The following is a 26,240-nucleotide window of genomic DNA, read 5'->3' on the forward strand; positions in this document are numbered from 1 at the left end:
CTATCTAGAATAAGTGTTGCTTGGCTACATCTACACTACTACGTTTTGGTTTAAAAACAAATATCTTTTGGTAAGATAAGGCCTTGCGTCCAAAATACTACAATGCTTTTGAGCCCCTAAAACGGAGGCATCTGGAAACACTGCTGGCCCCGTTTTGGTTAGAAAACTCCAGGGTTGTGTTGTAGTCTGGACGGGAAGAAACGGAGACCTTTGGAAACGATGATAGGCTACAGGTCAATCAGTCTTATCGTTAGGCAGGCTTACATACCTTTCAGTAACAGTTCCACCTTGTTGTTGGTCCAAGCAAATAAATCCCTGGTCTTACTTGTTGCCATTGTTTCCGTTTCTCCAAAGTATTTTCTGTATTTTCATTTTATACATCCATGATTTTCAACTGCAGAGTACCATTAGACAATTTGCTTCCTGTTTACAACAGGAAGCAAACAGCACTCACATGCCCAATGTATGCGAAAGGTCATGAGATATGCGTTGTCAGACGTTCACTGGCGCATTCATGTGCAACTCGGATGGTCCGAGTTTCCGATATCAGAAGTTGTTCTCCTGACTTTGGTGTGTTTACGTGCTCCCAAGTCGGAAAGTCGGATTGTTGATTGCAACCATAACAAAAAAACTAAACAGAGCCTGCCCTGCACACACACGCTGCCCACTGTCGCACATCGATGTAACTCATAAATACGGCTTTTATTAAAACACTGTCGTCTTCAAAGTATCGTTACTAATAAAGCGTGAATAAGAAGGCTACTGTTTATTAACGGTGGAGTATCTCGGTAATGTTATAGTAGCGGTATGCCGTGCAACACTAGCTATTACCGTTAATACCACTTGCTATTCACAGAGTGACCTAGATCAGTGAGTTGAGTTATTTATTAGCATTTAACACTATCAAGTCAGTTTAATGTTACCTGACTTGTTAATCAAGGTTGAATGCAGATAAATACTAAAATATATCTTTAGCTAATGTAGCCTACCTGACTTGTTATTAAGAGTTAAACACTGTACTAACGTTAATAAATAACTTTTCTAACTAGTCACTCTAAATGGACACCAGCTAACGGTGATACCATATTAAAAATTATATTTCAGCAAAAAGTTGCTAAAAAAAATAAAAGTTTCTTACCGTTAATAAAACATTTAGTTTTGCCCGCCGTGTTAATGACACATATGACATCAAGTCGGGCACCAAAAGATTTCCTGAGTTCCCGAGTTGTTGTTCCAAATTCAGCAGGCGTTCACGTGCATCTTCCAACTCGGAAGCTTGTTTTTACGATGTGTCCGACACCACATGAACGCAGCATCAGTTCTGCTACTGGAGCTAAAACTCTTTGATCATTTTTGTGTCAAAACACTGCTTGATAATGAAAACGTAGTAGTGAAGATGGCTGATCCTTCCCTCAATAAATACACTTGAAAACAAATCTATGCCCGCCAGTTATAGCTGAATAAGTCACTTAGTCAGTTTAATGAGTTGGATTTCTATAACCTTGTTTATTTTTTTAACTTCAGCCTTAGGGCTGACACCATACAGTCTATGGCTGACACCTACAGTATGTCAAAGACGCATGGGATATGTAGATGTTGACCACTCTCCACTGAGATCACTGGATTAGTGAAAACACTGTTAAAAAAATCAATCCTACAGTGTAGGATAAAAAAAGGGTAAAATAATTCAAACAATCATCAAAAGGTGTAAATATCTCATCAGTTTTATTTGACCATACAGAAATTGCCTTGGAGAAGTGATTCCCTGGCACTGTATTCTTCTTAAACTGTCAAATGCAACTTGCTGTGCTGCCTTTCCTACCATTTTGGCACCTTTCGGTACCATTATGCAAAGGTATATCTAAAATGTAAAAACCCATAGGCTGGCACATCACTGTTATCTACTCTTAATGCAATCGAGATTGGAATATCTTAACATTTCATATAAATAAGCTGAGAATGTCTGTGCTTTTATGCTCTGCGGCAATATAGCAGTAGGTTAGCATTCCTGGAACGTTCAATCACCATGCAGATCATTTTCACGAGCGTCACTGAATCATGAAGGACACTTAAGTTTAAGATGTGATCAAAATACAGAAGCAGTACTTGGTACTCAGACTTTGTTAAAGATAGTGATGCAACATTGTCCATTTGTTTCCCCTCCACTCCACAGAACTCTGTTTTTTCCTGTCATGACCAGAGTCTTACATACACCCTGTCCTCAGCTGGTAAGTGATATGGTTTGTTACGTGAAACAAGCAGGCAGGCATCGAGGACATCTATGCAAAAAGGCAAAAGAATCAAAATAAGTCAAGATTTAGATATATGAGTGTAATACCTTTTTGAAAGCCAATGCAATAAAATGAAATAAAAAAGATATGGCCACAATATGACAAAAGCAACATAAGCCAGATCCTGCCAATAGTTGTAGAACAAATGGGGAAAATAAAACATACAGAATCATTTTAAGATCATTATGGGTACTGGACAGCATTGAAATGGGTAGACTTTAGTTGCAGATGAGCACCAGGCTACATTCATAATAAACTAGTACCTGAATGTATAGTGCCATCATGTGCTTAGCTATACTCATTACAAGGTTGTGTTTTATTCAAGTGGAGGCTTGTAAAAATGTTTTTAGAAAAGATAATGCATTGTTTTTTAACCAATTATTAAAAAAGTAACATCATACCATATTCAGAATAGCAGGAATTGTTAAGCTTGTCATGACGCATTTGTATTGTAAATGGCCTTTTGCTAAAAAAGCTGGTAATGTACAATCATGACAGTACTACAACAGTCAACAGTCTTGTGTGTGCCCTATTTGTTTGTGCGGTGAATTCATAGTGTTTGTCTTTCAGAGGACTTGTTGCAGAATGACAGACAGAAGGCCCAGCTTGTGTAGGAAAGGGAGCGAGGAGCAGATAGCAAGAGTCGGGCTTCTGTTGCTGATGCCACTAGGAAGGGACTGATTCTTCCTTCTCACACTCCTGGTGCGAAGAGTGGTTGTCTTCTTTGTTTGGATGGAGGGGCTCTCTGTTGTAAAGAAACTGTCTGTGGCCACCGTCATGTCAGCCCTAATGGATGTTTCAGTAATGAAGCTCATGTCAGAAAAAGAGGATGTGTCGGTGCCAATGGATGAGCCTTCCTTTGTGCCAGAGATGAGATGGGAATCAGTGCGGAGTATGTGTTCTGCGGCAGCTGGGCTAGCAGATTCAGAGAGGTGATTAATAGTTAGGTGTGTGCCTGTGCTTCTGGGTCGCAGGGTGGTGATGCTCATGGGTGTGGCTGTGAAAGGGACATGCTGTGTGTTCAAGGTCTCTTTGGGGGTGTGTGGGGTGCTTTGCAGAGCAGAAACAGAGTACCACCACCCTGTCACACTGGTGTCAGGGGGCATGGAGCTCAGGTCCTGGGCACTCGCTGCAAGGGGGGGTAGGTTGTAGGAAGCAAAGTGCCACCCTCCAGCCCTACCAGAGGGCGCCCCTCCACAGATAGGCTGGGTGTGGCAGGGGCAGCCCAGGACGCGGGCAGGGGTGTGCTGAGTCCAGGAGAGTAAGTAGGTGATGTCGGCATAAAGGTGACAGTCCCAAGGGTTGTCGCCCAGAGTGATGACTCTAATTGATGTCATCTTGTCCAACACTCCAAATGGCAGCGTGGAAAAGCGGTTAGCATGCAGATAGAAGTGAGTTACTCTGAGGAGCCGGTCCAGAGAGCCCGGCAGCACCTTCACAAGCAAGTTGTGGGACAGGTCAATATTCTCCAGGTACACTGGCATGTTGGTGGGCAAAGTCCAGAATTGATTATGGCTTAGGTTGAGCGTGCACAGATTGATCAGTGTGTTGTTGATGAAGATGGCACGCTCCAGCTTGTTGTTGGAGAGATCAAGCAGTCGCAGATTCCACTGGTTGACCGTGTCGTTCTTGTCCAGCAACTGGAGGCGGTTGGAGGCGGCGTAGAGCTGCCAGAGGGAACGAGGCAAGCCGGCGGGCAGGTGGCTCAGCCGGTTATGAGACAAATCGAGGAAGCGGAGATGGGTGTATGCAGTGAGCTGGCCGTCCAGGTTGTGAAATCGGTTGTGGGACAAGTTGAGGGAGCGCATGTTGTGCTGCAGGCCATCGGGCAACTGTCTCAGACCCCTGCATGAGCAGTCTACCTCCCTGTGGCTGTGGCCGCACGAGCACATGGAGGGGCACACGGCCAGGACATGCAACCCCAGCAACAACACAAGCAGGAGTTCCAGAAGGGCCTCATTAGGGGAGGGCTTCAGCAGAACATGCTTGCTGAAAGAAAGATAGGGAGACAGGACAGGAGAATGTTAGGGTTTGTCTTACACAGCATCCTCTTTAACTCCTTGAGGCATACTGTTAAATGATGCCTGCAGTGTGCTTGGAAAGGGAATTCAGGGAACGTTGCTATCTGTAGGAGAAGCACAGTGACTGCAGAGGGCTGTGCTGAATAAAACTTGTTTCATCGTTTCTATAAAGCTCCACCCTCTGTCATAATTTCTCTCTCCCTCACACGCATGCACACACGCACGCACGCACGCACGCACACACACACGCACACACACACACACACACACACACACATCTTAGGCACATACATACTGTAAATATCCAACAACAACAGACTGCTCAACGTTTGCTGCACATCACTGCACTGCTAGTGGATACTCACATTTGCATCACATGCCAAACTCCCCTAACCAAGCAGGAATGTTTTTTTAGGAATGTTGTAGCAGTGTCCTTTTGAGAAATGTTCATACCGTACTGTAAATATGCATCATCAGTAGCAGGTTGAAATTGACCTGATCTGCAAGGGGATATTTCAAGTCTATTCAAGAATATCATTCATCACAAAGGATGAGAAATCCCTGTAGTCATTCTCTCTGGCATCAGTTTGCGTGTTCAGTCATCAGTGGTTGTCAGAGCAGTCAGTCCCATGCTCTCAGAGGAGGAGAACTAGCTCAATAGATGGGTTGTATTAACGACTCCACAGAGAACTCATGCATCAGCTGCTGCAAAGGCAGGCAAAGACACAGCCAGGATGTCTACACTGCTGAAACTGCAGTATATGAGCAAGGGTGTGGCAGAATTTGTGTGTAGAAAAGAGTCTATAAATTTATCCATAACTCACCTTCCCATCTTATCATTCCAGTCACTTTTCTCTGCTCCTTTTTGCCGTACAGCCCCTCTTCCCCTGTCCTGCTTTCAAAATTAAGACCAGCTGCTGCTCTGCTGAAGGTGATTTTGTTTTTCTTTCTATGCCTTAATTCCACTCATAGAATTTGCCCCTTGCTCACTTGTCCAGTGCGGGCTTTGGAGTTTGACTTGGTCCTTTTGTCCTCTTTGAAGAACCGAGAGTTTGATATTGCCTGTATGGATCTTTGGGTTAGCGCAATCAGGCACTGCCGGCTCTGGATTTACTCTGTGCTGTGGAAGTGAGCAGGGAGGGGTGGGGTGTTGTTGGTGGTGGTGGTGGTGGTGGGGGGGCATAACGGAGGGGTCCCTGCATACAAGGTTGCTACAAAGAAAACTCCTCAATCCCTTATCTGGCAGCTTTCAGCTTTTACTTCTGCATTTAAAGCGACAACTATTGTTGTGGTTAGATTAATTGAGTGATTTCAGTCCTGATTGTACTAAAAATAAATTAGATTGCTGTCAGTTATCACCTAAATCAATATTATCCCTCTCTAAAGCATTCTCTTACAAAGAAACACTGTGCTGTAATTGGTTGTTATTTTCCCTGTGTAAATTTAGACATTGCCACAAAAGCATTCAAGATTTATTGCAGAGGACTCTAGTCCACTGCAGCTTCCTACCTGTCATCAGCAATACAAGCAACTCTCCATTCTGCAGCTGCATTGCTGTACTTCTGCCACACATCATTTACCTTGGGTTCTAAGGGACAGTGATACAGACAGTGATCAGGGTTAAATGTGGCAAATTTAACAAAATAATTAATAATAAATATCATTTTGATTTATGTAACCACAGCAGTTGAGCATCATTGTTCTCTTCTATCCATTTGTACTTGTCTTTGTTCAGTTGTCATGTAAATGGAGCAAAGTACCTCTTGTGCAATGTGCTCATTACTTCCTCACTCAACTCTCTCTGTACTTTCCTCTCATGCCGGCCTATACTTCCAGTACATAGCTATACATATTTGATTTGCTATGACTGCATCCCATCTTTAAACTTGCAGACACCCAGAGCTACTGCAAAGTGTTTCCACCTCCTTGCTATTAGAGTTGAGCTGGATTTGAAGCAAGGGCTGCAAAGAAAAGGGACAAAGTATTCAGACTTTTAATGAAGGGTGCACATCCACCATGACGTCACAAGTAAGGAGATGAACAATTATCTGCAAAAGACGGCGGAAACAAGTGCATATTGGGTTTTTGTTTGGCTTTGTCAGCTCTGGCTGAGGTGAAAGAGAGCTTTCTTTCTGAGTTGAGTGGCACTGCCTAGAGGAGGCACATTCCCTGCTTGCTAATCAAGCAGACCTCTCTCTCTCTCTCTCTCTCTCTCGCTCTCTCTCGCTCTCTCTCGCTCTCTCTCGCTCTCTCGCTCACTCTCACTCTCTCTCATACGCACACACACACGCACACAAAAACATGCACACATGATATACAGCCACAACTAAATGGGAAATGGCTGCATAGTAATAAATACAAGACTGAGGTCATGTTATCTTTTATTCCTCTGGTTGTTGTCATATCCATCATAAATGTATATACATCACAAGAGGGTGTTAAGACACAGGTATTCGTGCACAAAAGTGTATGATAATATTAATATATTCCAATATACACAAATAACAAAGAAATACATCTAAACCAACTGTTGTCAGCCCAAAATGCTCAGTGCCCAGATTGACAGATTTGGCAGCACACTACTTACTGTAAAGCAAAAGCTGCTTAAAGAAGTATCATTCATTTACTGTAAAGCGGTAGTAAAATAAAAACCTATAGGGAAGTGCAACAGGAAACTCTTTGGCATACACACACAACTCTACACCCCATCCTTTGGTTCCTCTGTGCCCTCAGAGGAGGAAGCTGCTATTGCGTTGGTGGACTGGGCATCAATGGCCTCCTCTTGTGGCTTTGAGGAGGCTGCATTTTCATCAACGGTTACAGGTGTAGCTGAAGCGTCCTCACTCTTGGCACTCGTGTCTCCCACCTCCTTCTTGTCCTCCTCTCCTGTTTGTCCATTCTCCTTTACCTTCCCTCCTTCTTCCTTGGTGGTACCATTTCCCACCTCCTCCTGTGTTTGACTGATGTCAGACATTAACACGGTGGTCTCTTTGGCTTCTGTTTCTTTGTTCTTCTTGGCAGTTCCCATCCAGTAATCATTGGTGCTGATCAGGTCAGCGTTGCTGCTCAGCATCTTGATGCGCCTGTTCAAGTGGCACACCTTCCATATCAACACCACAATAGAAACCAGCAGAATGGTACAGGCTATGATCAGGCCGCCAGACACCATGAGCGTTAGAGGACATTCCTTCACTTCCTTGTAAAACCCCATAGGTGTGGTGGTGGTGGTGGTTGTGGTGGGTGGCTTTTTGTCAGGTGAATGTGAAGTGCTCTGACTTTCGGAGTCCAGGGAAACTATTTTATGTGACAGTGTGGTGACATCAGGCGTGGTGCTGGCAACACTGGTGGCATTATCTGTGGACGGTACTGAAACTGGAATCATGGAAATGGGAACATGTGTGGTATTATCTGAACAACCAGCTCCACACAATAGTGCACACAGGAAGAAGAGGCCCTTCATGTTGTTATCTGAGAAGACATGGAATAACAGTTTGGTTTCAAATAAGATCTGAATACAAATTTGTTACATTGAAGAGAATTAGGTAGAAACCCAGACATAGTACAATCTAATCTATGGGGCAACCATGATCAAACAGAAATTACATTTTTGTTGTGTTTGGGTTTAAGCCTAGTCACCAATGGTGGAAAGTAACTGGACATTTACTCTAGTTGTACCTATGTACAATTTTGAGGCAGAATACAGATTTTTTTCCATTTTATGTTACTTTACATTTCTACTCGACTGCATTTTGAATGCAAATATTGTACTTTTTACTCCTATTCATGTGTCGGTAAACTTTAGTTAATACTTATTTTACTTTTAACAAACAATGAAATGATGATCTGCGTCTACGCCAGAACCTATGCCGTAGCCTGACGTGCACCTCTCGAAAAATGTAACTACACGTGGCAGCAACGCACGCCGCTCGGCCGTGGCTTGGCAGCGTTGCATTTCCCCTGACTCATTTCCTGGTTCTCCTTCTCCATAAACATGAAATCAAGGAGAGGGTTAACTTTTCCTGCTACAGATTTCCCACCTTACAGTCACTCTCTTACTTCTCCCTCGCTCTAACACTCCCCACACACACACACACACACACACACACACACACACGCTCGACACACACACCATCGCGCAAGAATAAACATCAGGCCACTTACATAGGCTACGGCGAAAGCTCTGCGTGGAGCCTGTGCAGAACCATAAAACGGCCTTAAGTAATGCTTACCCATTAATGCATTCATAGTTATAATTCATTAATATAACATATATGATTCTGAAATGGGCCATTTTGACTAATGAGTACTTTTACTTTTGGTACTTTGACTATATTCTGATTCTAATACCTATGTACTTTCGCTGAAGTAAAACTTTGAATACAGGACTTTCACTTGTAACAGAGTATGTCCACACTGTGTACTGCTATTGCCTTCTCCCACCACTTCTATTCACATACCCTATACTTTAGATCACTTGTAACCATTTTCCAAAACAATGTAAGGATTTCTTAGATATCTAAATGGATTATTTTCGTCTACACAGCCGTGTACAGTATGAAAAGAACTGGCAAAGATTGAAAAATTAATCCATCACAATGACTGTTTAGTTGCCGTTGAATTTCTTGTTAGTGTAAAATGTATGCTGGCCTGAAAGACCTATGTGCTGAAGGTCTGACTTGCAACTGAACTACCCTACATCAGGAAAAATGATGTCCAATCAAGTTAAAAATGATTCTGGCTAACAGTGTGAGGCATTATCTCCACGGATCTCAAGCAATTGTTCATTTCAGTACTATACATGGGAACCAGCTGCTGCCCTTTAAATATATAAAAAGAAAACTGAAGCGTGGTTAGAAAATGGTCAGTCGCAATGTACTGTAATTTATGTGTAATTCGAATGATCCTTTAACCTAATAATTCTTTAATCCTTTAATTGAATAAGCTTTGAATTTATGAGCTAAAGTGCCTGTATTGTTTGGTCTAAAATCCCCCCCCTCTCCCATAGTTTAAGTGATTATTTAAGATTAATTACTTATGCATTTCAGTTTTCAGTAGCCCTTATCATATTTCTTGCATTGTATTGATACTTGTGAATACATGATTGTAAATTGTTCCTGAAACTGATGTAAACTCATTTTAAAGTAATCTTTAACCCGAAAACAGTTTAATGTATATTTCATAATGTACAGGGCTATCTTTAAAGTAGTCTAAAATTGCAAAAACATCACAATTGTATCATCAGGATTTAGAACAGAACCATACAACAACACTGAATACAGATGTCAGCACATATTTGTTCTTCTTAGGGTTCTTAGTTGATACAATTATTCCTTGGTCCATTTGTTACTGTTTACAGGTTTCAAAATCAAAGTATATGTTAATGCAATCTGTCACTTACATTGTTGGTGATGTAGTTCCAGGAAGAATACGGTTTTGTATAAATAAAAATGTCCCTAATGTGCTGCAAGTGAAAAGAGATGAACAATGTATGAAGGAACAATGTCAAATGACAGTAATCCAAATCAGTGGCACACTCATCTGTCTGTCTTGTTCTTACTTCTCCATTTGGACTATAATTAGAAAAGGAAGTGGTTTTTGGTGTTCTGTTCGATGCTGTAGCTGGTCATGCAGACATCTGTTGTGCAGGCTATAAAAAAGTTGCAGCCATCCTAAATACTCACGGAGTAGCTTACTTAGGTTAAAATAGTTCTAACTCATTGATCATTAACTCTTTTATTTAAGGTTATTAGCCATTTCTGGCTTTAGTTCTGTGAGTAAAAATAACATCTACAAACAGTGCCCCCAAAACAACCCACAATCTGCATGACACCAAAGTTAGAAATTGCATGATTTTAATATAAGCAGTAAAGCTGCAATTTGCACAATTCTTTATTTATTGAAATAGTATAGCCTTTAAGACCTGTGACAGGTCTCTCTTTTTGGAAAGGAACATGCTGACATGCTATGTCATCTCTTGCATAGTTTATAATAACTTTGTCTTCTCACCGGCGTCCACAGATGTGGGGTTTGGTGACATGGTTGGACTAAACATGCATACGGCCGTTTTCTTTATCTACTTATTTCTGTCCAAACCACAATTTCTCATAGATGACATTAATTATAGTCCATGTTTAATGTCACGTATAATAAGACAAGGCCTTTTGACACTTCAGTCACGTAATACCACATGTGGTGGAAAATGGTCCACAAAACAAGTCACGCACATAAAGCAGTGATGCAAATATGTAAAAATCCCTGTTCAACATCTGTTCATTGAGCAAAATACACAATATCATTGATTGCAAGTGTATTTATTTTATAAAGTTCCCCTTCTTGTTTCCTCTGTAACTGTAAGTTCTTTTCCTGTGTGATTTATGGTCATTTCTGCTGTGTGTCTGCACCTGCACTTGTAACTTGTTTGATTTGGCAAGTTGCCTCATCCCTGCATATGACACTAGCAACACGCAAGACAGGAGCTAACAAACTCATTTAATCAATCAACACCCTCCATGCTCCAATTAGCATCTGTTTTGCAGGTATTGATAATAGCCTGGAGTGCATAACACTGCTGGTCAATCTGCTGTGCTTTTTGTTATCAAGGCAATGACACCAAAAATTAGTTCTCATCAACATGACCATTGTTATAATAAAACGGATAATAAAAATGTATAATGAAATAATAATATTGGACAGAATGTTGTTATTCAGTCAGAAGGGTGGAGATTACATGTGTACACACCGGTCATAAGTAGTGTTATAAATTACAGTGGCTGACTTCTAAAATGCAACTAGTTAATGTGCTGTTGTACTACACCACATAAGTTACTTTATTTGCAAGGCACTGTCATTCAAAGTCAGCTATCTTTCATCACATTGGTAGTGGCCACAGACATTGAATAAATGCACTGAACATACGGTTTTAGATTTGTCTGAAGAAAAAAAAGTAGTTTGGGGCCTGTGTTGAAGAGAAAAACATTTCAATAATTTTCCAATGCACAATTCTTACTTACAAAAAGGACCCAATTTAGATAACTCTGAGTGTTTATTCAGCCTCTGCCCTTGATGCTGATTAAAATTGATGAAGTGAAAATAGAAGGATGACTTAATCTCAAAAGCCCCACACATCTTCCCCTGAGTGATGGAAAGTCCCATTTGTCACTAACAACGTTTACAGTTTAGGCATAGGTTTTATTAGTATAGCACCTTTCAACAACAAGGCAATTCAAAGTGTCAGTGTACATAAGCAGAAAGGCATTAAGAAAAGATAGAATACAAGGCAATAAAATAAGACACGCATTATTAGAATAAGCCAGTGACTCAGGGGTAAATTTAATGCTAGTGTTAGAGTGGAGAGAGTGGGAGAGTGGAGAGTGAAGGAAGGAAGACTGGTTGTCAACATGTCAGTCTCACTTTGCCAGACCTTCCTCCACAGCGCTGCGGAGGAGGGTCTGGCTATTCCACACAGGATTCCGGGATGGACGAAAAACGTGCTCTGGTTTATTGGCATTTTCTTTAAACCAATCACAATTGTCATGGGCGGTGCTAAGCACCGGGCAGAGCCACGGTGCCTCTGCAAAATAGCCTCGGGAAAGAACTTGTTTTGGTGGAACGTGTGTACGTTGAAAAGTTGTTTTAGTCGTGCAACAGAAAACTCTGATTGGACAGATAGTCTAGCTGGCTGTCTGGATTTACCCTGCAGAGATCTGAGGAGCAGTTAACCAGAGTCCTCAGAAATCCACCGGAGTTTAAAATTCCAATACAATGAAAGCGGAAGGTAAAGGACATCCGGCTGAAAAGAGTGAAATTCCGGCAGAATTTCCTACGGCACCGGAACAATCCCGGAAGTGGAACGTCGTGGATATATACTATCAACATGCTGACGTTGAAGCTGCGATGTTTTGTCTTTGTCCCGTCGCCCCCAGAACAGATTGAAGTTATCAATACAATTGATCCTTTTATCAGACCGCCGGCTTTGCTGAGCCATGTTTTGCATCCTAAGAGTCTGCTTAACTTGTTGATCCCTCTATTGACCGTTGGCAGTGGTCCACTAATAAAAAACTGGGGCCCCAGTTTGTCCAGACAATTAAACAGCTCAACTAAATCTTCAGATCACGGGCCCCTACATGTAGAATAATTGGATTCATTTTGAAGTACTTACTCATCACTTGAATTTTCTCTTATTTTCTAAAGTTGGCTGAACTGAATCCATAAATCTTGCCCTGTGTGGGAGACCAGTCTTAGAGCTGAATTCTGATGAACTAACTCGCCAGCAGAAGACATTGGCAGGGTGTTGTTGAGTTCAAAAGACTTCTCCAGCTCAAATTTACTTGTCTCGAGCATGGCAATCTTCTGAAACAATTTATGACAGTCTGTGCACTTTATCAATTGTGATGAGCAGAGAGGCTGTCATTAGTACACTAGGTTCAGTGGTGGAAGACGTATTCAGATCCTTTACTTAAGTAAAATTAAAATACTTCACTGTAAAAATACTCTGTTACAAGTAAAAATCCTGCGTTGACAATGTTACTTAAGTAAAAGTATGTATGTATCATCAGGAAAATGTACTTAAAGTATTAAAAGTAAAAGAACTCAATGCAGAAAAATCCTCACATATTAGAAACGATCCAAACAGTTCTGTGTTAAATGGTCTAATCATTTCAGCTGGACTTCTAGGTCTGTAGATTTTTGGGTAGTTTAATTTGTAATAAAACATCGTATTTTATAAACCCAAATTTGTTTTGTGTGCAAAAATCTTAATTTGTAACTAGTAACTAAAGCTGTCAGATTAATGTAGTGGAGTAAAAAGTATGATTTTTCTCTCTGAAATGTAGTGGAGTAGAAGTAGAAAGTGGCATGAAAAGAAAAGTAAGTACAAGTAACTCAAATTTGTACTTAAGTACAGTACTTGAGCGAATGTCCTTAGTTACATTCCACCACTGACTAGGTTACTGTTTGGCTAGTGTTAACATTGAGGGCTACAGAAGGCAGGTCAGAGTAGATAATCTCAACCCAGAGTTGTCATAAGTTATCTTTCCCAATGTTATAGTGTAGATGGAGAGGAAAAGTACATGCATTGGTTCTGCACATATCAATATTCCTCAGGCCCAGAATTCGTAACAGCACATAACAAAAACAAACAAATGACTAATTGTTATTTGCTTTGATTGCTATGCAGGGAAGAAAGGACATTCTGTGTCTGGCCTCCCAGTTTCCTCTTACCAAATGCTGGTCATGAGCTCCAGTACCAGTCGGAGTCAAAGAGCTTTTGGTTGCAGCCAATCAGCCAATGCATCATCAGCCAGGATATAAGGTCCTTTCTTTTCTGCTGGATTGATACCAGTATGCAGAAATCAATCCATAATTCTTCCTAGTCATTGCCACACTTTGGATGCATCCTTTTCGATTAAAGGTTTCAAGGACTAGATGCAAGCAGCATTCATCATTTTACTGACAGCTCCCAAGGCTTCATATTAAAAACTTTTGATAGTCATGGCTTAAAAGCTGCATAAGCACAAAAGTGAGAAAAACAAGGCAGAGAGCTTTTTTTTAATGAAGCTTATAAAGCATAGCCTATGCCAACAGTCCATACTGTTCTGCTATAGACTACAACTATGGATAAATGTGGATCAATAAAATATCCAAGCCAGATTTGGACAATGCAGATGCAAGCAATCTTACATACTTAACGGAGTACTAGTGAATCCGTTTCGAACCAGATAATATGCTGCTATGCAGAGATGTCTTCCTAAATGCACTCTGAATCATCCCCCCCCCATTATTTCTGGAACAGCTTCAGACATTTTAGCTGACAAACTCACAAGTTCAAGCGTTTTCCAGATTTAGGAGATCGTAGCTCATTTTCCTGTTAGCTGATTCAGCTGTTCTAGGTTAAAGAATGATTACTCTTTCACACCTGAACATTGCATAAATACACACATGAAAAAAGCATACCATGCCACAAAAAAAGATATGAGCAAACTTCATGTAAAATGTGCACAGCCGTTATAAAAACAGCCCAGTTCAGAACACAAAGACTGAAGATGACTATTACTTTCTGTTGGGTCTTTATGCCATCTAGAGGCAAACTGAGATTTTAAACATTACACAGCTGCTACAAGCTTCTTCGTAACCTACTCAAATGAGCTTCAAGGTTCATTGACATTGGAAAGAGAACTTTGACAAAACTTTCTTTGTTATATGGTTTGCAGCGGATAAACTTTTCAAGCAGGACCTTTTATGAAACCTAAGCCTGATGTGTGCTCGTCTTCCTACACATTCCAGAGTTGTGCCTTTTCATTTTCATAACATACAGCCTTTTCACTCTTCTTCCTACAATGATCTTTCTAACTTTCCCCATTGATTGGTTTGTAAAATCTAGAATTATTGTTGTAAATGCTTTGAATCCACATATGCATGTGCTGCCCATCTTTGTCCCAGTCTTAACAATTCTGACTTATAATCCATATTCTATTTTTTCTTGGATAAAGCCAAATCAACTCTGCATAATCACAAAGTTGCATATTTTTTATGGCATTTCTTATGACCGTCTGCATTTTTTCTCTTTTTATAAAACTGAAATCTCAGTAAAAGCTCACGATTCTTTTGTTTTTCTACACTGTGCACACCCAGTGTACGTAAGTGAAATCCAACAACTGGAACTAGAACGTACTATCAAGCATTTACAAATCTTGTTTGGAAGTGAGAAACAAAATTAGTCTCAGGATACATCAGTTATACTGTAGCCTCATACTGCCAGGAATGCAATAACTGCATTGCAACAGTAAAATAACTGTGTCCACTCTATTGTTACATGACAAGCCTCATTTTATTGTCTTTCATGGATGAAAACAGAAACTGCGTGTACAGAATGGTAGTCACATGCAATACAAAAATATGAATTTTTACAATAACATAAAAAAACATGTATTGGCCCATTCTAAAAAAAATGTACAGCTTTTATACAGTATTTTATACATGAAAAAAATATAAATATATATACACATCTGTAATAGCCATAGCAGTACCTATTCAAAAATTTCGTGATGTATTTTACATATAAAATGTTTATACAAATATTAGAAGAATCATGTTAATTTGCTTTACATTAAATAATGTATGTACATTACATACCATTGGATTTGCAACACAACATTTACTGCAGTCTTTCACAAAAACCAACCCTATGTATTCCAACACGGTACGCTCACTCAGTCACACACGACACATAAATACAAGCACTCCAACTGAAGCCAGCAATCACAAACAGTATACACAAGCGCGCACAAGAGGTAATGTTTTAGGAAGATATAGGACACTTGCGCCAGGTTCCTGATTTATATATATTTTTTGAGCAGATAATGAAGTCACTCAACTTCTTGAAAGACAGATCTTTCTAAATAACTCATATTCTTATAAGGTGCACTTTACACAATGGATGGACATTATTATTTAAAGAAAAGTCTTAGAAATAGCCAGCATTATTCTATTCCCATATGGATTGTGAATGATGAAGGGAATATTTCACCTGTGTCTTTTCATTTCAGCTGTTGTTTAGCCTACAGAAGTCTTCATCAGTGCCCTGTTTTCAAATGCATCCAATAAACAGTGAATTTACCAGGTTATACTCCAGAAAAACAACAAACAAGTGAGCATATCACACTGTCCAAGCCTTTGAGACCCTCCTGAAGGAAAAAAAAAAATAAAAAAATCACTGCAAATATGACTATTCAAAACCAAACTAAACAACAACAACAACAATAACAAAAAGAGTTCATGATTATTTTTTTTCTCCTGTTGACAAAGTGCATATTGTGTCTAGACATGGGCTGGTGACCATCTCCGCACATGCCATCACGCAACCATTAAAAGCTGAGAGAGGAGCAGAGAGGCAGTTGGTTCGAGCATGTCACTCAGCCTACAAACGTGTGTAAACCTCTCAGGGAAAACACAGATAAATGAATTGGTCCATTTGGTGGTAGGGTCCATTTTATGTCCAGCAGAGTGTGTGTGTGTGTGTGTGTGTGTGTGTGTGTGTGTGTGTGTGTGTGTGATTTTCAGAGAGAAAAAGAGCTGTGTGGTCAGGGCCCCGGCGAGAACAACCACATCACAGCAGCACAGAGAAGGTGAGCAGGCTGAGAACATGGCAGCCATCCGCAGGCACTGACCACAGCACACCAATCAGTCTCAGCACAGACACCACAAGTTATTCACAAGTCCCCAAGCAACATTACAGAACAAAACCAAAAGGAAGGCAAAGAGATATTAGACCAAAGGAGGGAAAGCGTGAAGGACGACAGCTGTGCCCCCCCCCCATTGCCACACCTCGCTTCAACAAGCCACTCTTCCCAACAAGAAAACGCAACGGTTAGACATGGAAGATCAGACTGCGGATTAGTGGAAGCGGTGTCTGTTTCAGGCAGAGGCAATGCTTTGATCAATCCTGCAAGAGTTAAGGATACAGGAGCATGCAAGGCAGACCCAGGCTTTGTTTTGCATTGCTTATGTTTCAGAGTGACTGCTTACAACCTAGATTAGACAAGAGAAAAAGAAAAGAGGGAAAAGAGCAAAAGGAAAACACAAACGTTAGACGGTTAGTGAAAGTGTAACAGCTTTACAGTGGAGAAAGCATCATTTGAAAAGCAGCAAGACATTACACACACATATATTAGTTAAAGGACATACACTACATAAAAACAGGTCAGGCTGTGTGAGTTCAATCAACAAATTGTTTTAAGATTCATTTCATCATTTTATGACCAAGCGGACCTATTAAAGTCATTTGTATTTGCATTGAACTATATAGGATTGATAGTGAAGCCGTTTACTACGGGTTTAAAATATGGTTGCTTGACGTCTTGGAAGTTCGTAAAAAAGAAGAAGCAGCAAATCATAAATAAGAAGCGGAAAAAAGTAAGAAACTTTTGTGAAAGCAAAGTTGTAATGAAGTCATGTAAACAAATGTGTAGATGGCGAGTAGCAAGAACTGAAAAAGCTGGTCTGCTTAAAAAGAGAATGAAATCCATTCTGGTGTAGAAATGCACAGTATTACCACATACATATGGAGATGACAAAGTGTGAGAAATCATTTCTAAATGTTTTTTTTTTTTCTTCCAGATTTTCTGGTCATGACTTTTTAGGTCCAAACTTTCTCCCACATCTAGTTTTTTGTAGGCATTCAACCATACCTGTCAAGTATTTTGAAAATAAGGGAATTTTTTTTTTTTGTGCCTCTAGCCCGCGCTTGTGCTTGGCGGATTTCTTGTGCTGACATACATCATTCCTTCCCCCGTGTGAGATGCTAAAGTCGCAGTTACAAAACTTACAAAACGCGTGACTGTCCCCCACCCTGCTCCTCTTCAAAAAAGTAAATTCGCTGTCCCATTGATTGTGGTATTTACGTGAGGGTTTTGAATTTTTGGCAGGAGTGCCTTCCGTCTCGGTCGTAGCATCCATCATCCATCTGTTTTTTTGTCTTTTTTCCCCGCGTTGTCACTCATCATCTGACCTCACACACTAACCTCGCGACAACTGCCACCTACAGTACCTGTAGTAGGCTACTGCAGGTGGCAGTTATTGCGAGGCTAATGACAGAGCTCAGATTGGGAATGTTTGTTTTTTTCACTCCGCCCGGGGCTCGGGGTATTATTATTTTTTAATAACGCAGGTTAAAATACGGGAGATTTACGGGAAAATACTAATACGGGAGGACGGCGGGAAAGAAGGGTAAAATACGGGACTTTCCCAGCCAAAACGGGATACTTGACAGGTATGGTTCAACTCCATTTTTACTTGGTTATTTCACACTTTGGACAGCAAAATGGCCTGTATTTATAGCTAGATGAAAAGTGAGAACAAAAAAATTAATTAACTGAGGGATCACACAGTTGACCTCTTCCATGTGATGTTTCTCGCAAAATTACGGTTGTTTAACAGACGCACGAGGACAGAAAAGAAAACAAATACAATTTATCACTTTATATTAGCTTGGATCTCTCTTATAAGTATTACGCTGATATGATTACAGTTATTTCCTGTAATACATTTTTCTGTCAAAAAGGCGCCATTTCCGTCGTGAGGCAATTGTCAAGAGTGTTGTGTGACAATGAATAAATTCACACTTTACAATTCACATTTACACATACAGTATAGACCACACAGTTCACATTTCATAAGAGAGCAAGCAACAGCAGAGCTGAGAAGAGCTATGCCTTGGTGCAGTGACAGAGCGTATTTAGGTCACGTGCGATGGTGAACAGAAATGATGAAATACTTTACCTATTTAACTTGTGTTATTTTCAAAATATATCAAACAAATATTGATTTACGAATGTCATTTATAAATAACACTCAGTAACTCTAACTTCTGAAGGCTTCAGTCCCATATTGTTTGTAGAGTTTGGAGCCAAAGACTAATAAGAGCTTCACCGACAAGCCATTGTACCACAAGGAACCAGAAAATATACTATAAGAACTAAGATATATATATATATATTTTTTTTTTCCCCCCACATGTCCAGTGTCTTCACATCGTCCATTATTTCTGGATACCTACTCTGCAGATTTCCAGAAGTGTCCAGGGTGGGAGAGCCTGCGGTTGAGTTTGGGCAGCTTCTCAAGCATGTCGGCCAGCTGGGTGAAGGTGGGCCTGTCTCTCAGGTCGTACGCCCAGCAGGCAGAGAGGATCTCCTGAGACGACAAACCACTGAGTCAATGCACCTGGCAACCCACTGAGCCATGCACTCACTTAGGGCTGGGACCAAACGCTTTTGACCCGATTCCATTCTTTCACCATACATGGGTGCTGATTGGATTTGTATTGCGATTTTCATTTATTGCGATTCTAGAAGTATTGCGATTCGATAGTATTGAGTATTGTGATTTTCTTTTCCTTATTTAACAAAAAAAAAAGTTGAATAGTACACTTCTAGAGACAATATATCATTAAACATTTCTAAAAACAGATTGTTTTCTAAGAAGAATGCATATCACATGTCAGTCAGTCAGTCTGACATTTATTTCATTTGTACATAACATGGGTATTCTGCATTTTCTGCTTTTGTTCCATTTTGCTGGAAATGGATATGATGTAGTCGCCGTCAGCGTTACCGTATAAACCCAAAAAATATTTAGGTGAATCGTTGGTTAAAAAATACATAACAAATATTGATTCTAGGGAAAGATTTTAAAAATCAGGATACATTCGATTTTCTATTTTTTTTTCCACCCCTACCCTCGCTGGACTGGCTGACTATGAATATGATCGATATAAAAACTTTTGCAACATCTTCACATCTCTCCATCACTAGAGCACGGCTGAGGATTTGCCACTATTATACAAGCAGAATAACATTTTCTTAAAGACTGACACAATTGTGCTTGTGTTTGAACTCACAGTGACCTCCTTGCCGAGGCTGATCTCCGCCAAGACCTTCTTTATGCCCTCTCCGCTCCCCACCTGCCAGATGGTAGCTTCCACATGCTGGTTGGTGATTGGCCAGTCCCTAGCTTGAAGCTCATACCAAATGGTGCTTAAAAAGGGAAAAAAAGAATAAGCATGATCATTCTGTGAAATGGTAAACTCTCTCAGTAAAGTAAGCTCGTTTTAGTCACAAACAGGTGTGACAAGAGTAGGTCTCCAGAGCTTAAACTAAGTTAACAAAGATGAGTGTGCAGAACTTACCCAAAGGCGTACACATCTGCTGCGGTGGAAAAAGGAAGGCGGTCCTCGTTGTTACCTGGGCTCATCCTGCGCACAATCTCTGGTGCGAGATAACAAATCCAGCCATGTGGAAGTTTGAGTTTGTTTTCACGCCTGGAGAGGGTACACATTTGTCATTAACAAATCAATGGAGTGGAAAATCTGAGTGAAGAGATGCATTAAATGGAATGGAAAATGCATTAACTAAATGCAGTCCATCTCCAACTTCTGTCTACAAAAGCTATTCATGAAACCATACACAAAGGGAGTATAACATTAGCAAGCTGTGTGTTCAAAATGTATTATAGGGTGTGCTGGAAAGTATTCAGCTTTTAAAATCAGGAGAGTTCAGCATTTGAAAAAGGGAAATACCTGCAGGACTGGAGCCACTGTGGACTGCAGCAATTATTACAAATCACTGGACTTCCCAGGTAATAGCAGTGTGGTGTGAAGAGTACTTTGGCTGAGGTTTTTAAGGCCTCTGGAGTGGCGTTTCTTACCTCCCCTCCTGAACAACTCCAGAGATCCCAAACAGCCCAAAGTCTGTGATTATGACTTTATTGGTATCATGAAAAACGTTCTTTGACTTCAAGTCTTTGTGAACAATGCCTTTAGCGTGCAGATAGCCCATTCCCTGTGTCGGAAGACAAAGTGACAGTTTGAGTCTTTTTGCTGTGGCATTAGTTTTTCATGCACATAAAGATTTGGTCTGAATTGACAACATACTCTTGGGAAATTAATTCTATACAAAGAAAGCAAAAAGGAAACATATTTCAAAAATAGAAAATGATTTAATAAACAATATCATTTCAATATATTTGGCTTTGTTATATTACAGATTTCCTGTTTCTTATAATGAAAGTCAGTTTGTGGACATGAAACTTGGCTTCATCAATGAGAGGTTTGAATACATACTGAAGAAAAAGAAAATACCTTTACAATCTCCTGAGCAATTTGTCTTGTCTTATTAATATCCAAAGTGTTCTTAGTGTCTCGAACGACTGAATACAGTGTCCTCCCTTTGCAGAAACTGTGGGGAGAGAGAAGAAAAGAATCAATTCAAGATTAAAAAAACGTCTTCAGGTTAAAATAATTTCAGAGTAGGGCTGCTCGATTATGGAAAAAAAATCATAATCACAATTATTTTGGTCAATATTGAAATCAGGATTATTTAACACCATTACTCATTGACTTTTGGAAAGAAGTTGCAATTATTAAATTAAAAATCAACAGTGAAAACACCTTAAACTGTGAAATTTCCCTTAATACTTTAAACTTCTTTTCATTAAGTACACTAGACAAAATAAGAGTTTATTTGCAAAACGTGATGTGCAAAATAATCGTTTTTTCTCGATTACTCGCTAGGAGCCGAAATCGTAATAACTCAATGAGCCCCATTTCAGAGGTGCGTTTGATATTTCTGCTCTCACCTGGTGATGATGGCTAGGTGGGGCGGAGCCATGCAGGCCCCCATGAAGAGGACCACATTCTCATGCCTGGTCTGTCTGTAGTTCATCACCTCCTTCTTAAAGAGCTTCAGATGGTCCTGATTGTTCCCATCAATCTCAAGGAGTCGGATAGCTACCTCGCCGTGCCACCGACCCTTATGCACTTTGCCCCAGCGGCCCTGCATTAACAGACGACAAGCACAAGTGCCTATGATACATATACTATTTTTTTTTGTGATTAACACTTTTTATTATTTTTTAACAACAAACGAAACATACAACTTACAATATGAACACACCCCCCCCACCTTCGTCATCAGCACCCACCCAGACAAAAATCAAGAAAAGATGACATAGGACTGTGTGCACTACAATATTTCAGACCATTCAACAAAACAGACAATAAACCATAAACCAAATAAACATATGTATAAATGACCATCATAGGCGTCTCTCCCCAGCGGTTTATCTGTGTTTTAAGCCCCCAACGTCTCCTTCCAGGCAGCGCTGCCTGGAAGGCACTAGGATTAGGCAATGGTTATGGTTAGGGTTAGGGTTAAGGTTAGGTGTAGGGCTGCAACTAACGATTATTTTCATAGGTGATTAATCTGTTGATTATTTTCTCGATTATTCGATTAGTCGTTTGGTCTGTAAAATGTCAGAAAATGGTGAAAAATGTGGATCAGTGTTTCCCAAAAGCCCAAGATGACATCCTCAAATGTCTTGTTTTGTCCACAACTCAAAGATATTCAGTTTACTGTCACAGAGGAGAGAAGAAACTAGAAAATATTCACATTTAAGAAGCTGGAATCAAAGAATATTTACTTTTGTCTTAAAAAAGTGTCTCAAACCGACTAATCGATTATCAAAATAGTTGGCGATTAATTTAAGAGTCGACAACTAATCAATTAATCGATTAATCTTTGCAGCTCTAGTTAGGTGCCTTGAAGTCAACGGTCGCAGCGATGCCTGGAAGGAGACATTAGGGGCTTAAAACACCATTGAGCTCCCCAGCGCAAAGCTTCTTAGGGGCCCTCCAGAAAGTTCAGGTCCTTTCCCCATAGACATCCAACCTGGCAAACCGTTTATATGACAATATTTTCAAACGCTGCGACCCTAGCCATCCCACAAGCCCACTCCTGGATTGTCAGCACCCCTCCATTCTTCCATCCTCTTAAAATAATCCTGGCCTGGCTATCATTAAACTAGTCTGGACCCAGCTTCTAATTTGCTTATCCATCCTGCTTGGAATTGACCCATCTCCCAGAACAAATAATCTTGGGCTGAATGGAACCTGGGTCCCTGCAATCCGACATAGGTTATTATGATACATATACTATTTAACATATAGGTCAGATTTCTCACCTTTCCTATGAGTTCTCCGAGGTCCAGCTGCTCAAAAGGGATGTCCCACTCCTGCAGGTAGACGCTGGTCTGACTGGCCTTGCGTGAGATGGGGCCCTTCCACTGGTTTCCCCGAGAGCTGGGCAGATCATCCAGCTCATCGCACTCACCGTCTGAGCCCACGTTCATCCTCATGTCCTCTTCCTCATCTTCCCCTTCGTCCTCGTCGTCTTCTTCCTCATTATCGTCCTCCGCATCGGGGTCTTCATCTTCAACCTCAATTTCATCCTCCCCTTCCTGCAAGAGTGTGGCAGCGGCTTTGTTTATCTATTGTGCTTACTTACTGGCAACTTTCTGTATTCTTACAAATGTAGACTCCATTTCTACCGATATGAGAAAATGGCAAAAATGACATATAAAGCATCTGCATCTTCCTATTGGATGGTTACATACAGTATTTGGTCTTATGGAGGATGAGTCAATATATTCGATAAATGTGAGCCATCATTGACTTATAAGTATTATATTTTTGTCTCCAGCTCTGCAGTGATAACATGTCAGCAAGACAACACAGCACCAGCATCATCCCAACCAAACAGGTAAAACCTGATTTCAATAAACAAATGTCAGTGGAGCTATGTTTTTGGTCAATACAAAAGCAGAATATATAAATCCAGGATAACGGATATAGCGAGGCTTGACCTAGTCTAATATGAGAATCCTGGCTTGGTGCGTTTCACGAAGGCCAAGCCAGGCTGAGGAGGAGCAACTAGGTTGAGCCAGGCTCAAGTAATTCAGATAGATGCGCGTCCACGGCTTTCCTCAAAAGACCGCGAGGTCGATCACAGATTTACTGATGCCAAAATGGAGAATACGCATTGTACATATTTTATACAGAGTGAGCAGCAGCTTCTTGTGGAAGTATGATGACATGAAACACATTATTTGTATAAAAAGAAAAGAAACACGGCCGCTGTAATGAAACGGCGAGAGAAAGCGTAGCAGACGATCACGGACCGACTGAATGCGTAAGCAGCCTAAATATACATTAACTGACCACTGCTCTGAAATGAAACAGTCATAATCATTCCATTCAAGGATTAGGCTACTAATCATTTGCACAAATTAACAGTTGTACTCTTTGCCTTAAAAGTAAGCAGAAGATAATGTTACTCAGGAAATTTACCATGAAGATCAATTTTCTACAACGCTAGAATATGATGCGCAAATATCTCTTTCACTCTGTTCCTCTCTCTCTCTCATGGGCTAAAATATAAATGTCCTAAGTCATATTAACTTCCTCTGCTCGCTTTTAATGCAAAGTGTATAACTGTTCGTTTTTGCAAATGACAGTGACTCATTGAATGGTTTCAGTTAAGAGCAGTAGTTCATAAATGTATATTTTTATCATTCAGTCTGTCCGCTAGCCTATTATCTGCCACGCTTTTTCTCGCGTTTCTTCTTTTTTTTTTTATAGAGGATGAGTTTCCTTCTCTACATATTATATGCCTTGCTCCCTTGTATATATGGACATAGAAAATAAAGACACTGAAGAAATTGGACTCTAAAATCTAGAAACTATAAAAAGATAATTAAGTGATAAATTCCATGCACACTGTACACATGAATGGAACAGAGTATATTCATCAGTTATTTCCCCCCCAGCAAAATATAAGGTCAAAAACCACTGAGGTGTCCTCTCCCTGTTGTTACATGAATGTACAGTAGCCTACATCACCAGATAGTTACTGGTCCAGTGAACTAAGACTATAATTTGGGAGGATTGTACAATTAGGATATGTTCTTTAAATTGTACAATCCTCCCAAATTATAGTCCCAGTTTACTGGACAACACAATTTGTGTGCTAAGAATGCCAAATACAATGCACATGGAAGCAGAACAAACATGATCCTTATTGTTAAAGAATTTAAATAAAATGAATCAACTAAAATAATTCAAGGTGCATTGGTCAGCTATAGAAATGTACAGCGTTGTATGTATTGCCCTTAGTAACAGACTTCATTTAAAACACATTTGAAATTGTATCAGCCTTTTCTAATCATCTCAACAACTGCCATAATATATTCATAAAACTTCTAACAACAATATGAACAGCAGTCTTCATACAGCAATATAACAGTAACAATGACTGTCACATGAATAATTATTAAAAAAAAATAATGGTCACAAGTTTAAATAATAACAGTACTTAAAGGAACAGCAACATGCACCTGTTGTATTTTAATCCAGGCTGATAACAATAGGGTAAAACCACTGCTGGGTGATCAGAAAAGGCTCCAGGATTAAATAAATCCTGGCTGTTAGCCTGGTCGGGAGCAGGCTAAATGGGCCACAGGCCATTCATGTTAGAATGTTTTTACAAGAAACATGACTCTCTGGTTAGACAGCTGGGTTTTTTTTGTTTGTTTTTTACCTTGGTGCCATAACAAACATCCATTCAGAATGAGACAGTTTCTCTGTCATGATGATCTGGGTCAACATCACCATTTTTAGCTTTTAGCTTTGTCTGGTTAACAGACTATCTGAGTCTTTCGGTCTAGCAACTCATCTTATTTATATCTGCTACCTTTGATGGATGACAATAATCAGTGTCCAAACATCGAACAGAATGGGATGCAAAGATACATTTCAGAAATATGATTCTGAACAACCTCATTATACTGACGGTAAAACCTGTAGTTTCTGGACTGCAACATGTTGCAACTTTACCTCTTCATCCTCGTCTTCTACCAGCTCAGCATGTATGTCATCCGCTGATTGCTCTATCTCACTGCTGTGACACAGAAAATTGATATCAGAGGGGTAAAAACCAAGAAAAACTGTATTTAAAAAAAAAAAAGTTTTATTATATAAATGTCTTACACAGTGTCTTGGAGGACTTCAGGGTGCAAATGGGCATGACTGGAGACATCTGTAGAGAAAAATAAAATGGTTTAGGAAGGAATGAGAGGACAAAAACACTCTCTATTATGTTTTCCCCCCCGTTTTCCATTAGGAAGGCCTCATCCCACCACATACAGAACATGACTGCTCATGCAATTTCCCACTACCACCAGCAGATGGTGTCAGAAGGTTGTTAGGTGTCGACATGCAATCCTAGTGCTGGCACACAGTGAAAGATAGCTACAGTTAAGTGCTACAACCCTAAAAGCAAACATGCAGAGGACAGTACGGGGAATCTAAGGTTTGAAGAGTGGAACGATGGGAGAATAACAATGCCATGACACTTTGGGACCGTTAACTCACCGGGGAAGATAAACTGCTGTCTATGCTGAAAGTAACAGGCAGCTTTTGCACACAAAAAAAGAAGAGGGAAAGATCGACAAGCATGACAGGGAGAGAGACTCTTGGTTAGAGAAGCTTCAAATTAACAGAAAAAGCACAGTTGTTCTTCAGTGTTAATGTAATATATGGGTA

The 26,240-nt window shown here is 40.2% G+C and overlaps 3 protein-coding genes across 11 annotated transcripts in view; all 3 read right to left on the reverse strand.

The window, feature by feature from the left end:
• Window positions 1-1,777: 1,777 nt before the first annotated feature.
• Window positions 1,778-5,144, reverse strand: LOC144528263 (oligodendrocyte-myelin glycoprotein-like). Its single transcript, XM_078266750.1, has 2 exons — window positions 5,137-5,144; window positions 1,778-4,280 (listed from the first exon to the last, which is right to left on the reverse strand). Exons 1-2 carry the CDS (start codon window positions 5,142-5,144, stop codon window positions 2,858-2,860), a joined length of 1,431 nt encoding a protein of 476 aa, XP_078122876.1. The 3' UTR covers window positions 1,778-2,857.
• Window positions 5,145-6,680: 1,536 nt separating this feature from the next.
• LOC144528079 (uncharacterized) lies at window positions 6,681-9,844 on the reverse strand. The gene is made up of 2 exons (XM_078266502.1): window positions 9,711-9,844; window positions 6,681-7,780 (listed from the first exon to the last, which is right to left on the reverse strand). The coding sequence occupies exon 2, from the start codon at window positions 7,770-7,772 to the stop codon at window positions 7,011-7,013; it is 762 nt and encodes a 253-aa protein (XP_078122628.1). The 5' UTR covers window positions 7,773-7,780; window positions 9,711-9,844; the 3' UTR covers window positions 6,681-7,010.
• Window positions 9,845-15,115: 5,271 nt separating this feature from the next.
• Window positions 15,116-26,240, reverse strand: part of ksr1a (kinase suppressor of ras 1a) — a 30,806-nt gene continuing 19,681 nt past the window's right edge. For 2 of the 9 annotated variants that reach the window (XM_078265568.1, XM_078265576.1), the window contains exons 11-21: window positions 26,070-26,111; window positions 25,686-25,734; window positions 25,533-25,596; window positions 22,823-23,098; window positions 21,440-21,636; window positions 20,943-21,039; window positions 20,510-20,643; window positions 19,992-20,123; window positions 19,704-19,839; window positions 18,864-18,997; window positions 15,116-15,993 (exon numbers count right to left, since the gene is read on the reverse strand). In XM_078265568.1, coding sequence (XP_078121694.1) covers window positions 15,966-15,993; window positions 18,864-18,997; window positions 19,704-19,839; window positions 19,992-20,123; window positions 20,510-20,643; window positions 20,943-21,039; window positions 21,440-21,636; window positions 22,823-23,098; window positions 25,533-25,596; window positions 25,686-25,734; window positions 26,070-26,111 — 1,289 coding nt within the window. In that variant the 3' untranslated portion in view covers window positions 15,116-15,965. Of the gene's footprint in view, window positions 15,994-16,063; window positions 16,838-17,440; window positions 18,998-19,703; window positions 19,840-19,991; window positions 20,124-20,509; window positions 20,644-20,942; window positions 21,040-21,439; window positions 21,637-22,822; window positions 23,099-25,532; window positions 25,597-25,685; window positions 25,735-26,069; window positions 26,112-26,240 lie in introns of those variants that run through there. The other 7 variants (XM_078265570.1, XM_078265569.1, XM_078265571.1 and 4 more) reach the window with 7 other exon arrangements.

Source organism: Sander vitreus, chromosome 13 (assembly GCF_031162955.1).
Source record: "Sander vitreus isolate 19-12246 chromosome 13, sanVit1, whole genome shotgun sequence".
NCBI lineage: Eukaryota > Metazoa > Chordata > Actinopteri > Perciformes > Percidae > Sander > Sander vitreus.

Bases quoted from the DNA above. Each gene is read 5' to 3' on its own strand.
- LOC144528079 (XM_078266502.1), bottom strand. From the start codon at position 7,772: ATGAAGGGCCTCTTCTTCCTGTGTGCACTATTGTGTGGAGCTGGTTGT.